A 15000-nucleotide genomic window follows, 5' to 3' on the forward strand; every position below is an offset into this window, starting at 1 on the left:
ACCAAACAACTTTGACCTGAAATATTCAGTTGGTCTTGGCTAACATGTTGACATTTTACACGTCTCATTCAAAAATGAACAAGATGAGATTTACAGTCAGAGGCTTTATGACATCATCATATTATATCCTATAAATGTACAGATTCTGATTGAGATTGTCCAGTTGGACCGTGTCCAGTATGTGGCTTAGACTCGGTCCCTCTGTTGTGTTTCGATGTTACCAAACCAAAGATTTCCGTGTATATTCATATAGCTTCTTACCTGGTAGATGTCAGTAGATCTGTTAGATTTATATTTTAAATTACTTTTTCCAAATTGATAAAAACATTTAAAAAAGGAAATAAATTGTCAGCGTGTCCCTCGAAAATGCTTAAATGTGCCACTGAGTGATGTGTTCAAGATCCAGTGAGGTGTCGGAAAAAGTAAAAGCCGTGCAATTATGCCGTGGTAATTATGTGGTAATTATGCACAGAAATACCACGTTTTTTGGATTTCATGGAAACGTAACTTGTGTAAACTGTAAACTGAAAATGTAATCCAAGGAAAAAACTCAACAAATAAATGACAGACACAGCACCAAACTGCCACCCGTCACTGAGAGTGCAACTCCATTTCCACAGACAACACGGGGAGTTCTAACAATGAAAAGTTCTGCTTTACAGGCAAACGTGGACGGTTGTTCTAAAGACAGGCGGGTTGCTCCGCGAGACAAGCGAGCGGGAGACGACAGAGCTGGGAGAACCCATGCTGCATTCATAGAGCCCGGAAAACTGTAAAAAACACCCCAACATGACTAAACTGGACCCTGTCTATTGCTGCCTGCATCTTTATTTATTATTATTATTATTATTATTATTATTATTATTATTATTATTACTATCGTTTTGATGTAAGCAGCTATAACACCGCAATATCCCACCAGAGAACAATAAAGTATCTATCTATCTAATTTGAATAGAACAGGTGTTGCATGTGTCACAGGAGCTTATAAGACGATTGAAAAAATATGAGTAGTTATGAACATAAAATATATCTTAATTGTACGTAGTACGTAAAAAAAAAATGCTGCACATTGTGAGTTATGCAGATCCACATAAACTTTCTGCATTACCTTTTAGCGCCCCCTCCTATGATTATATGCATGCTTAATTATAATCATGCAGTAAATTCCAAGCCTAAATCACAGCGGTAAGCTGAGGTGATAAAATCACCAAAAACAATAACTCGACGTCATACTTTTGGTGTCACAGTTAAACATCTCTTTGTCGATAAAGAGGAAAACAGAGTCCCTCCACGATCTTCAGATAAGCCAACAAATGTTGTCAGTCCTCCTTATTCCTCGTCAAATAAAAAAATAAAAATAAAGACAAAAAAAAGTTGTGAAATTTAATTAGATTTAAATTTAAATAGCATTTGGGAGCATGTATGAACAAACCAAACCAGAAGGGGATGATTACAATTACAATTTCAAAAGGTCCTTCAGTCTGATCAGAATCAGAGAGACTGCGACATGCCAAAACACAGGACTACCTTGGACCAACATACCAAAGGAAGGCCACGGAAAACAACGCCGTTCCCGCCTGCCAACTCAGAGGCGCCTGCAGATAGATCAAATGGAATTCCTTCGTCTTGGAGTCCCGCTATGAGATCCCTTTCCCACACTTTTGGATACGATCACAGGTTGAGATTTTTGAATCTGATATGTCGCCGTGAAAAATGCAGAGCGTGCCAGACTTCCCTCAACGCTCTTCCAGGGGATTCTGTCTATCTACCACAGGCATTCTATTGCCAAACAGCCCAGCCTCTTTAATTGCGTTGGAACTGCAGAACAAATATGTATTGAGGAGCTATTTTATGAGGCACGTAAAACCCCCTGACGGCCTTCCGTGGAGATGGATAGATAGATGGATAGATAGATAGCAAATATGCGATCAATTATATGCCTTAATTATAAAGTAATAGAAGAAAAATAGAAGAAAATTGGCACTATGAAATAAAGCTAAAAAATGACAAAACAATATCAACAAAACAACTAAAAGACAACAAAAGAAATAAAAGAAAAATAAAAAAAAATAACCCAAAAATTTATCTTCAAAACAAACTTTAAATAAACCAAAAACTTTGGTTATATAGAATTTGGCAATACGCAATCGGCTCAAAACGGAATAATAAACATAAACCTAAAAATAATCCAAAAATGTTTTTTTATTTTTGCAAGTTTGCATACATAGTACATATAAAATTGTAACTATACAAATACCGTGCATGAAGCGTGAATGTGCACTTATGTCAATTTCACATCCATTCTGTCAAATTTCACTTCGGTTCTCTGATCATTTTCCCACCAAAATTTGTCAAAGTGAGACGACCAAAATAAAAAAAGTGTGTTCATTGTGAGAACATTTAGCATATTTCTATTCATTTATATATATTTAGCCAACGGGACTCGAGGAGCAGGGTCAGTGTGCATGCATATTCCATGCATCACAATTCAACTGTTATTCAGAGGAAAATCGGAGGGGGGGGGGGAAGTATTCCGGCACCATCGTCTGACATGTTCAAACAGTGTTTTGACGGCGATGCAAAAGGCCTTGGATAATATAGGGATCAACAAAGACCCTTCCCCTTTCTACAAGCATGTCATGTGTGTGAAATCAGTGCAGAGGAACCGAACGGTGAAACTCTTTGTGGATGTAGTGCAAATGAGTCCGTAGGCAACCAAAAAACCTCGGTTTGTCATACGTGCGTCGATCCCTCTGGTCGAGGAATTCAATTACATTTCAGAAATGAAGTCATGCTCCGCGCTCGTCGAGGGAAGTCTTGTCATGTGGGTCCCACCGGATAAAGGCTGCGATCTAATTTTGTGCTTTATTTCAAATGCTCTCCCCTTTATAGCCGTCTAATGGTCCTTTTAAAATTGTCCCGAAGCTTCCTTTGAACCCGCTTTTCAAGTCCGGCGTTCCCAGCAGCCATTAAGTTGTTATGCCTCCGCGCTTTGCCGACTGCAAGCGAGAGTGACGGGCGCAGAGTTTTCTCGATGACATCATCGCCCAACACGGAGTCCGCCGGGGCCCGGGGACGGCGCGCGGAATGTCTGACGTCACTCCCGAGCGAAGAAAATTCCAAAATACCCGCGTGATCCCTGACGGGCTTGAGGCTGAGCCGGACCTGCCTCTCGTCTGTTTTGAGAGGGATTCCCGCTTGGACTTCAGGCAAATCTCGAATTTGAATTTCATCCCACGTTAATGGTCCCCGGTCGGGCTTATGAGCCGACTTTTTAAGCGGCCCTAACCTTTTCTTATCTGTCTCTGCTTTCTTATCCGATTTGGTTTAACCCCTTCGATCTCGTAAAAGCCTCCAGGCTCTATGGCTGTAGAGCTCGAAGCTGAGATGGAATTACGGATTGCGGAGACGTCTTATGGAGGCGCCGGCCACTTAATGAGTGACCTGCGAAAGCCCTACTCCAATTCTTAAAGACGCAAGATGTATCCTTTAAATCAACCAGTCTTTGAGATGGAGGAGGGCGTATTTCCCGCCGAAGGCCCCCGGAACGCCTTGCATTAGAGCCGTGCTGCCCGGCCGCACCATCTGGGTACCGGAGGCGCAGGGATGAAATCGGCATCGAGCTTCTCGCCCGGGCCTGGGCGAGAGGGGCCGAAGCTAATTTCCCGCAATTCTCCCACCCGTCAGACCCTCAAGCGCCGTCGTCTTCTCCTTCGAAAAACCCGGGAAGCCGACTGGACGATGCGGAAGAGAGAGAGAGAGAGAGAGAGAGAGAGAGAGAGAGAGAGAGAGACCAAACAAACCAGGAGAGGAATTTGGCCGTCCATCCACTTGAGCTGTTCTCCCACTTGCTTGTCGTGGTATGTGCAATGACTCCACAATTAAAGTGCCTGCCCCTGCGTGCGTGTGTGTGTGTGTGTGTGTGTGTGTGTGTGTGTGTGTGTGTGTGTGTGTGTGTGTGTGTGGGGAGGTTTGCTTCGGCGCGGCAGCGCCATGTGAACACGCTAGACCTTGTCAACGCCACGCTGCGGCCTGGCCCCTTTCTCACACGAGAGCAGGGCGAGCGAGGGATGGAGCGACGGGAAGCAGAAGGGAGGTGCGACGCGAAAAGAAAACATTTTGACTTTATCAGTGGAGGAGGTCTCTCTCCCCCGCTCTCCCGCCCTCCCACGGCTCCGCGCCGTTCTCTCCCTCTCCCCATTCCATGCGCGACAGCTTCTTCTTCTTCTTCTTCTTCTTCTTCTTCTTCTTCCCGTCGCCACGCAAGCCAAGGCGATTCGTCCACCGGACAATCCCTGTCGCGCCGACACCGGTTGTTTCTTTCGCCCCTGCTCCGTGAATGCATTTTGACATGTCTTTTTTTTCCTTTTTTCCTCCCCCCATCTGCGGTCCTTTCTTTTGCCAGTGTGTGACCGCAGGAATGCGGGGCGACTGTCACAGCTGCTGCTGTCCGGGCAGTAATCACGGGGAGCTCACACACACACACACACACACACACACACACACACACACACACACACACACACACACACACACACACACACACACACACACACACAAGCAACACAAGAAAAAAAAACCAAAAGCCCTTTTAAGACTTTTCATTGCTCTCCGCACAAGCAAGCATGCATATCATTTGCGTCCGTCATTACAAACGTACAGTAAACACACACCAGCTGCCCATTGAAAAAAAAAAAAAAAAAGTGTGTGCGTGTGTGCCAGGGTGGTTTGTGCGATTGTGCGAGCGCGGTCAGACTCACGCAGACTTAACCATAATTGGCCATGTGCGAGAAAAAAAAAAAAAAAAGTGGTTTCTCACTCCCCCTGTGTGTTTCGCCCTGCGTACCTTGACCGGAGAACGTCTCTTAAATGTGCAGCGCCTGCCAAGGAATGCACGCTATAAACCTACTGGGAATGCTCTGTAAACACAAGAGCAGCACTGCCCCCGCTGTGCATGTGTGCGCGCCTGTTTATAAGCGGCGAGAATCGCGGCACCGACGTTATACATATTTGCTTCCTCTTTCCCCCGTCTGCACCTGTAGTTAAAGCATACGGACCAACCACAAGCCTTGAGACAGGGTTGTGGCGGTGGGCTCAAGCTGGGCTAAAGTCGTCCCCTTTTGCCGCGGCTGCAACGACTACTTGTGGATTGGGATGGGGTTTAGGGGCCGTCTGAGCCTTTGTCTCGAGCCCCTCCTAAAAAAAAAAAAATGTAATTGCATTTACTCTACAGTACAGCCAAAGAAAAACACACGTTAGCCGTCACTATTTTGAGTCCAGTTCTTCTAGAGTTTTGGGTCTGTCGTTTCTGGTAAACGTACTGTGTGAGCACCTTTGTTGAGTTAACGTACATGCGAGGTAGCTCAGCCCCATCATCCCTAAATACGTTTTTCTACAATTTTTGGTCCTTCAGTAGGTTTACCTCCAAGCATTTTTTTCCAGATTTTGGGTCCTATGTTCTCTCAGCCCCATGTTCCCTCTGCCCTGTTGAGGGAACAGAGGACCTTTATTTGTGTTGAGGGAACATAGGAACTATATTTGTGTTGAGGGAACATAGGAACTATATTTGTGTTGAGGGAACATGGGGCTGAGGGAACATGGGGTTGAGGGAACATGGGGCTGAGGGAACATGGGGCTGAGGGAACATGGGGTTGAGGTAACATGGGGCTGAGGTAACATGGGGCTGAGGTAACATGGGGCTGAGGTAACATGGGGTTGAGGTAACATGGGGCTGAGGTAACATCAGGCCTAAATTTGTATTCAGGGAACTTGGGCTGAGGAAACATAGGGTGGAGGGAATATATGGTTGAGGGAATATAGGGATGAGGGGACAAAGGGCTAGGAACAAGATTAGGGACCTTCAACCGACTCTCAAGGTCCTATGTTCTCTCATCTCTGTGTTACCTCATCCCTATGTTCCTGCAATGCTTTTATGTTGAGGGAACATAGGGCCTAAATTTGTGTTGAGGAACTTAGGGCTGAGGGAACATAGACATCATTCAAATGCTAAGTAGGCACCTTCCTCAACAGCCCATTTAAACGAGGAATCCTTTGAATGTACTCTACAATCTCTTACAATACCTCTTATCGTCCTAAACGTGACAGTAGGCCTGGGCGATATTGACTCATGAAATATCACAATATCTTTGACAAATACCTCGACATCAATAAATTGGGATGTGCTGGGGATGCCTAGTGGTGCTTTCACTGGTGATTTCAATTACACACAATCATTTTTTGAGAAACAATCACAAGCAATGTGGATATCACAACCAAGCAGGCGATTATTACAGCTTGATCAGCCTCTGAAGATCGAAAGTTGATTTACTTAAAGAGGATAACCAAAATCGCATACCATATCTAGTTTTCGTGAAATTGACAGATGTTTTAAAAATACTTATTCTTCAAAATGCTTAGAGTGCAGTGATGCGGGTACATTTTCCTCCAGTCATAAGATCTCATAGATGTTGCCTAATCAACCAAACGGCAACCCAGAGAGAAACAAAATCCTTTGGACGCTCCAGTCTCGACGAGGGGCCCATGCTGAGAAATTCCTGTATTGGGTTTCCAAGTCCTGAAGCTGCCATTGCATAGCACTGACATGGACGGCGCCCGGGGCAGGACGGAAACGCCAGCATGAATCCTCGTTGCGGTTGAATTCGGCTGCACCGCATGATCGCGCACAAACAGGCCTCCAAGCGATGCATCAAACCCGGTTGGTCACTGGCTGTGATTTCGGTGAAAGGGGGCCCGTGCGAGTCCGTCCAAAGTCTGTCAAAAGTTAAGTGCGTCACTCGGGTAACTATTAAAAAGCCTTGCACTGGATGGACTGGAAGTCATACGTGCGATGTAAAAAAAAAAAGGTGAATTAATCTCAACTGTTAGCGGCTCGGCGGAATGCTAAGAGCAGCGCCCCTCGTGTCGGTGACAATATGAACATCTTGATCAAAGGTCACAGGACGTCCACGCAGCAAAATTCTTGACATCCGAGTCAAAGCCCACCGTCCCAGCTTGAATGGATTCTCTAAACCGGTGTTTCCCAAAGTGTGGGGACCTCTGTGAAGGTACTGCAGGGCGAGAGGCCATTTCATGTTTTTTTTCATTCTCAATTTTGGAATTATAACTTTGAAATTACCATCAAATATTGACATTTCAAAAAAGTCATCAGGGTCAATAAAACAACGCCATGGGATTTAAATGACATGTTATTCTGAATTTATCTGATCTGTTTTTGATTGGAATACCTTTGGGTGATTTGGGTGGGCCGCGGAAGATTTTCCGATTTCAATTCGGGCTGCGCCCGCGGCATTCTTATGTTTGGGAACGGCCGCTCTCCATGTTCACCGGCGTGCTCGATGGTCCGCGGGCGGAGGGCGTTGGTCACGTTGGCCCGCAGACCGGTTCGGTCAGCAGCAGGTTGTTGAGTTTGATAACGATGTTGGAAAAGTCTGTGAGCTCCACAAAGTCCGAGGTGATGATGTTGACTCCGCCCTCTCCCGGCCTCTGGGCCTCCACCCAACTCATGATGGTGGGAAGGTTTCTGGAATTGGAATCGGAAAGGGTGGGCAGAGGGGAGCGCGAACCAATGTAATAACTACTGAACAATGCACCATGCAGACAGACAGACTGATGAATTTCAACCTGAGGGCCGTGGGCCCCCTAGTGGTCTGTACGGGTACAGCAAGCGACCGCCAAATTTTTCGCATAACGTGATTTTTTTTAAATTTTTTAATAACATTTTCAAATCCATTACCACTGTGATATAAGCCAGACAGACAGATGATTTCCAACCTTTGGGCTGTGCCCCCTAGTGATCCATGAGGGTACTGCATGTGAAAAGCAGGAACGGTTGAGACAGACAGACAGAGACAGAGAGACAGACAGAGAGTCAGACAGACAGACAGACAGAAAGACAGACAGACAGAGAGAAAAGAGAAGGGACGGGGTGGAGAAATGACTGAGAGAAAAAGGAAGCCTGAGAGGGAGATTTAGGCTGGGAAATTAAATTATGGTATTATTGGTATTGGTAGCAGCATAATACAACAGAAAACATCTGTCTGTGGCTGTTTCTGTCTGTGTTGTCCGGCTTCACCGCTGTAGAACACTTTCAATTTTGATTCTGAGCACACAGAATGGAAAAAAAAACAAAAAAAAAATACACACACACACACACACACACACACACACACACACACACACACACACACACACACCAGCTCTTCAGTGGTACCAGCTCCAACACCCCATAAATTCTCGCCAGATTTGGCAGCGGGCAGAACAAAACCAGGAAGCCCGAGCGTTTATCCAGTGATAATAAACAATCCAGTTTCCTCGGAAGTGCCAGATTAGGCCACTTCCTGTCTCGCCAGGACGCCTGCTTCGGAGTGGGATCTCCCAGCATCGGTGTTGGATTTGTTAAAATGTTGTTTAGGAGTTGCCGGCGGGCCTGGTTGTCGTTTCAATTCGCGTTTCCCCGGGAATATATGCTTTATAGGCCTGGCAAATGACCAGGCAAATCAATTCTAAAACAGAAAATGAATGGGGATGAACGCTGTAATGAATGCTCGGATGAAAAATAAAGTTTATTTTAAAATCGATCTTAAAGCCGAGTGTGCTTTCTCAGGGCTTGTGGTCTGATTTCATTTTCACCTTTTAAGTCAGTTCTTAAAACTTACATACAACATTAAAAAAAACTTTTATAAAACATTTTTATATAATGTTTTATTTTACTTATTATACTCTCCCTCATATGTAGCTCATATTCTCCAATATTTCCTTTCCAGTGTTGTTACTATTGTTGTCCACCTTTTCTATATATTTATTTATTGATTTATTTCTTGTGAAGCACCTTGAAACTTTGTTTTGGGAGGTTCTACACGAAGTTAATTATTATTAGTTTATTATTTGAGCTTATCTAAGTTGAATAAAAATAGTCTAAGTTTTACTTTAAAACCCTTTGAGCATCATGACCCCGCTCCTTTATTCCGACAACCCTGCTGTACAATTTTCCTTGTGTGTGTGTGTGTGTGTGTGTGTGCGTGCGTGTGTGCTGTAGAAGTGACTCTTCTCTAGATCCTTAGAGTGATGATGCTGCCCTCTATTGGCCACAAAGATAATAAACTTAAAAAAAAAAGGAGAAAAACACAAGAAACGACAACCTTCTAGGAATGGAAATAATGCGACCATTGACTTGAGCTACAGCTTTTATGCGACTTTCACGTTTACATGGAGATGCCCTTTGAGCTTTGCACACACACACACACACACACACACACACAGTGTAAGGCAGTGACGGACCTCTCCACCAGGTAGCTGCGTAGCCCCCAGACCAGGCCCTTCGCGATGGTCTTGACCCTGGGGGTGAGGATGGCCTGGGACACATGGAAGGAGCCCTGCTTGGCCCTTTCCCCCAAGGTGGTCTCCAGGAACTGAAGGGCCAACACAACGATAAAACACACACACACACACACACACACACACACACACACACACACACACACACACACACACACACACACACACACACACACACACACACACACACACACACACACACACACACACACACCCCAAATTTAATTGAAATACCCAGTGGGGTTGCTTCCAGCATTTAATCGAACCCGTGCTGTAGGCATCTGTCTGAGGCTGGGTGACCTGGGTGAGTTTGAGGGGCTCCGTGGTGTTTGCCCAGGGCGCAGGGATCTTGTTTCCTGGCCACATGACAGCAGAGCCTTGGGCTGAAGGATGATGGTAGAACACCAACACCTTGCGGTACGATGAAAGAGGAAACAAAAGGTTCAAAACGCCGAGCGAAAAGAATGCATTTGTGACAATAGTCGGCAATTACTGCAATATGATATCTGCGCGGGCGGGCTTGGGGGTGGGTGCGGTTTTGCGGTCCGGTCCAAGGGAGGGTGGGTCTGATTTAGGGACAAACAAAGAAAGGGTTTTATGTTTGGTACAGTCTAAAGCTGTGTTAGAGGAGATTCTTAATGGCAAATAGCATGAAACCATCATCCACATTATCATCTTCAAGACCCCAAATGGTGACAGGGTTTGTAGGTTTTCCATCCAGTCCAGACCATATCAAGAACATCCTTCAAGATCTTGACTCCACCCCAGATACGAGGCTCTGTGATCCCGTAGCTAGTCTAGCGGAACTGCGATTTGATATTTGATACACGAATCGACGTAGAAAGGCAGGAAGGGGCCGGGAGGAAGGGATGGGGAGGTGATTTATTGAGGACTTCTTGGAGGACCTCTTGTTGTTCGGTGTTGGTAGGCATCTGAACAGGAGAGAGCGTGAGAATAGACAATCTGCTCTTTTGTCTCAGGTCTTTATCCATGGAGACTTCCTCTGCTGTGTTGGCGTCTATTTACCTTTATATTTTTTTGAGTAATTTTCTTAAATTACCATGCGCAGGCAATGTCATTCTCAAAATTTGGCCCATTTTCTAATGAGTGAAATTTTAATATGGAGGTCTGCGTATATCTAAACAAAATAATTCCTATTTGGAATTTGAGCATAACATCTAAAATACAAAACATGATTGTTTATTGATTTTGGATTTGTAATTGAATATAAAAAGAAGGAACCATTAACCGATATATATAGTAAAAACAAAAAAAAAATCATATATTTATTTATCTATTAATATTTTATGATAAAAAACAAACAAATAAATAATAATAAAAACCTCAGCCGCTCTGTGACCCCATTACCAACAAAAACTACACACCATGAAGTTCACGAAGCTGAAATTAGCCGGCCTTAAACTCTCTCCTCTCTCTCTGTCACACACACACACACACACATCCACACACTCCTGCCAAGTAAGCTGGTCACAGATTAGGGTCATACGAACAGGAAACCACTCGATAGTATCTGAAAGACAAAGATGCGAATGTGTGCACATACAGTACACATACACACACACACACACACACACACACACACACACATATACACAGACACATTTAAAGTGGACAGATATTGCAAAGCAGTGTAAATGTGGATTTTTAACTTTTTACTTTCTTATAAAATAGAGGGAAGAAGAGAGAGAGAGAGAAAGGTAAAATGATCAAGCACAGGTCTTGGACATATGGAGTTTATTATTATAAAAATCAAAGTAAAATAATCAAATTGGGGTTGAAGATTGGAGAGTAAGACTAAGTTTGGCATCATATATTTCCCCCCGAAATTGTGTATCAATATGTTAATCTAGCTTTACCGTATAGCTATCAGAAAGAAAACAAAGGAGCGGGAAAAAACAGACATGACGTAAGAAAATGAGATAACGTGAAGCAGAGAGGCGAGGCCAGGTAATGCTAATTACTGACCAGGTCAGTCACAGGCAGGGGTTAGGATTAGCAGATTACCTTTTTATGGCCTGCCCTCACTCACACACACACACACACACACACACACACACACACTCACACACACACACACACACACACACACACACACACACCCACACACACACACAGCTAACCTGGTACTTTCTCTCCCACAGATAGTCCAGGGTGATGTCTTCTACGGCGCCGATGCGGCAGAGCTTGCTGCCGAACACTTCCTGCAGCATGCCGATGAGGTAGGTATGATGCTCCGCCTCCATGGCGTAGTGATGGTTGAAGTCCAGGAACACCACCTGGATCAATCAGTCGATGGATCAATCAATTGAAGGATCAATCCATCCATCATCGATCGATCGATCAATCAATCAATAAATCAGTCAGTCAGTCAGTCAATCTATCAATCAATAAATCAACCAACCAACCTATCAATCAATCAATCAACTGACTAACCAGCAGCCACCCAACCCACCCACCCACCTCCAGCCAATCAACTAATCAATCATCAATCCATCAATCCATTCATCCATCCATCCATCCACCAACACATCCATCCATCCAATCAATCAGCCAATCAACCCCATCCATGCATCCATTCATCCATCATCAATCCATCAATCCATCCATCCATCCATCCATGCATCCATTCATCCATCAACTGACCAATTAATCAATAAATTCATCCATCCATCTTTTCATTCAACTGACCAGCTGGCAACAAACCAACCAACTAACGCAACCACCAATCAATCAATCAAACAATAAATCAATCAATCAATTAATCCATCCATCCACCCATCTCTTCATCTCTTCGTCTATCTCCCCGCACAAGTCTTTTTTATTGTTTACATATTTTCGAATACCTCTTTTCTGTGTGCGTCCAGAAACGAGTTGATAACGGACATTCCATGCCTGACCTGAGGAAGGAAAGAAGAGAGAGAGAGAGAGAGAGAGAGAGAGAGGGAGAGGGGACAGCATTCAGAGGCTGGAGAGTCAAAAAAAAAACAACACTGAATCCGGCTCACAAATATAAAAAATGGCACAACTAAATTGAAACGAAACGCAATTTAAAATATAGCGGCAGGCGGCGGGACGTGGGGTCCAGGGCAGTCGTCCCTTCGTTAAAGTTCAATGGACGAGTGTGCTTTGGCTCGCTGTTCCCGTGTGTGTTGTGACTGCAGAAGCTCATTTATACCGGCTTGGTTACGGTGTAATTCTATGATCGGGCGGCGTTTGTGGCTGTGGAGGGGTCTCCTACGCCACAGCGTAGACGGCGCTCATCATTCTGACGTAGGGGTGCATGGTTACGGCCGAAATGATAATCACGATAATTTTAGGCGATACTGTGTGCACGATTATTGATCAGCATTCATTACATTTTGGGGGCTGCACCAAAAACACAAAAAGAATGAAAATATTTCAAAACACACACAGACACTAAAAACATGTTTCTTGTGTTATGTTATTGCTTATGGTTATTGTTACCAGTAATTATAATTCAGGAAGATTGCACACATTGATATCACTGGACTGTCCATAAATTCTGACAGTGGTGTCATTGGGCCATTTGTACAACAAAGACAGCATTTTCCTTTGCCACCTTCATTGAATTCACATAAACTCACAAAACTTCAGAGAAAAGGTCAGAATGAACCCGCCGTCAAAGGAGGAACAGCATGTTCACACCAAAGCAACACAACCTTCGACCCCGTCCGACTCAAGTCAATCCAGCAGAAAGTCACGCGGTCAAGGATGTAAAATGCGATTTGAACACACGGTATTTCGCCGTCTAATCACGTTTTGACTTTGACCAGAACTCAATCTAGCCGACATTGAGAAACCAAGATTAGGGACATGGGGGGGAAACAAAACAAATTAAAAAAAACAATAAAATGAGAAAATTTGGATTCTTCCCTCCGCCCACCTTGTGTCCGAAGAGCCCGTGGATGAAGTAGATCTCGGCCCCGGGCTCGCTGGGCTTGGAGGACACTCGCAGGTCGAAGTAGCGAATGCCGGCGTCCAGCTGCTCCTGAAACGTCAGGTTCTGCAGAGGGAAAGCAAAGAATATCAAATAGAAATATCAGTAAAAGAAACAAAACATAATTAATGATAGTGTGTGCTCTATGTCTTGTGTGTTATGTGACTTGATCAAAGCAATTCTATCAACTTGATCGGGGGAAATTAACATTACCATTTGAAAATAGTAACTTCCTGTCTGTAATTGAATGTAACATATGGACAACCACCGGTTTTGCACCATTGTTATTTCATTAATATTTTATTATTTGTTTACATTAAGTCATTTAAGTAATTAAATATATATATATATTTTTTTGGTTTTGTCAACCTCAAACTGCAACACTGTAATCCCTCCATTTTTAGATGGGAAAACCTCCAAAATATATATGTTAAACAAATTGAAGCAATGCACGCATACACACACACGTACACACACACACACACACACACACACACACACACGCACCTGCGTCATGGCCCAATTCACCATGACCTTCTTGGCCATGTGTCTGAAGATGGAGACCAGATACTTGACGAACACCTTCTGATCAGGCCCCACGGGGGCCTGCACGTCCACCCAGAATGTAAAGGAGTCATGGGACCCTAGAGAGCGAGAGAGCGAGAGAGAGAGAGAGAGAGAGAGAGAGAGAGAGAGAGAGAGAGAGAGAGAGAGAGAATTCTGGTGACAAATCAGTGAATAAAACCACTAATCCATTGAAGTGAGTTTGAATAAAGGCAGTGGCGCAGTGCATTGCACAGCTGCCTCACAGAAAGGAAAGGTACTGGGTTCAGCTCCTGCCTGGGACGCTGTTGGCACCGTGCTCCGGGCGGGTTATCTCCCAAATAGGAGCCTTTCTGTGTGGAGGTTGCGTGTTCTCCCCGTGCTCACATGGGGTTTCCTCCACCTAACGTCAGTAAGGACCCCCACCAAAAAACATGCACCCATCATTGTCTGACCAGCGACGGACACTTGGTACCAGGTCCCCGGACGCATCGACGAATGCTGCCCACTGCTCCCCCTGGAGGAAGGACAAGCCAGGGTGGGTCAAATGCAGAGGCCTCATTTCACCGGCCACCATCCAAAGCACGTGTGTGTGTTGCGTGACAATTAAAGATTGTTCTCTTCAGTAAAACTTTATTTTTCGCACTTTTTCAAACAAACTCTTCCAAAGTGCAAGGGGGGCATACAAGACATATAAATAAGGACCATTTTGAAACAAAGTATAAATAAATAAATAAATAAATACAATAATTCAAGCAAAACAAAAAATATATCATAAGAGAACTACAAATTACTATTACATGGCGCTAAAAAAAAAAACAAACCTGAGTTCTGGGCATTGATTTGTCTGTTCTCCGGACACGAGTTTGCTGTGTTTACTGTCCAGTTGCACAAGAGAGTGCGCTTGCGCGCACGCACACACACACACACACACACTCACACACACACACACACACACACACACACACACACACACACACACACACACACACACACACACACTGCCAACACCACCACTCAGGGCTGACTTTTGTTGGTTGACAAGATAAGAGGATGAAGGGTGGGAGGGGGTCTTCCAAGAGGAGGAGGAGGTGGGGGAAGGTGTCCAGGGAGATGTCAAT

At 44.5% G+C, this 15000-nt stretch overlaps 1 protein-coding gene across 1 annotated transcript in view; it reads right to left on the reverse strand.

The window, feature by feature from the left end:
• Nucleotides 1–7383: 7383 nt before the first annotated feature.
• The window catches only part of plcxd2 (phosphatidylinositol-specific phospholipase C, X domain containing 2), a gene marked incomplete at both ends in the record, with an annotated part of 7970 nt that continues 353 nt past the window's right edge, over nucleotides 7384–15000 (reverse strand). The window contains 7 exons of the mRNA XM_080020099.1: nucleotides 7384–7543; nucleotides 9301–9431; nucleotides 9658–9768; nucleotides 11499–11654; nucleotides 12222–12275; nucleotides 13283–13402; nucleotides 13844–13980. Of these exons, the coding sequence (XP_079876225.1) occupies nucleotides 7384–7543; nucleotides 9301–9431; nucleotides 9658–9768; nucleotides 11499–11654; nucleotides 12222–12275; nucleotides 13283–13402; nucleotides 13844–13980 (869 nt within the window). The remainder of the gene's footprint in view (nucleotides 7544–9300; nucleotides 9432–9657; nucleotides 9769–11498; nucleotides 11655–12221; nucleotides 12276–13282; nucleotides 13403–13843; nucleotides 13981–15000) is intronic.

Source organism: Zeus faber (assembly GCF_960531495.2).
Source record: "Zeus faber genome assembly, chromosome: 19".
NCBI lineage: Eukaryota > Metazoa > Chordata > Actinopteri > Zeiformes > Zeidae > Zeus > Zeus faber.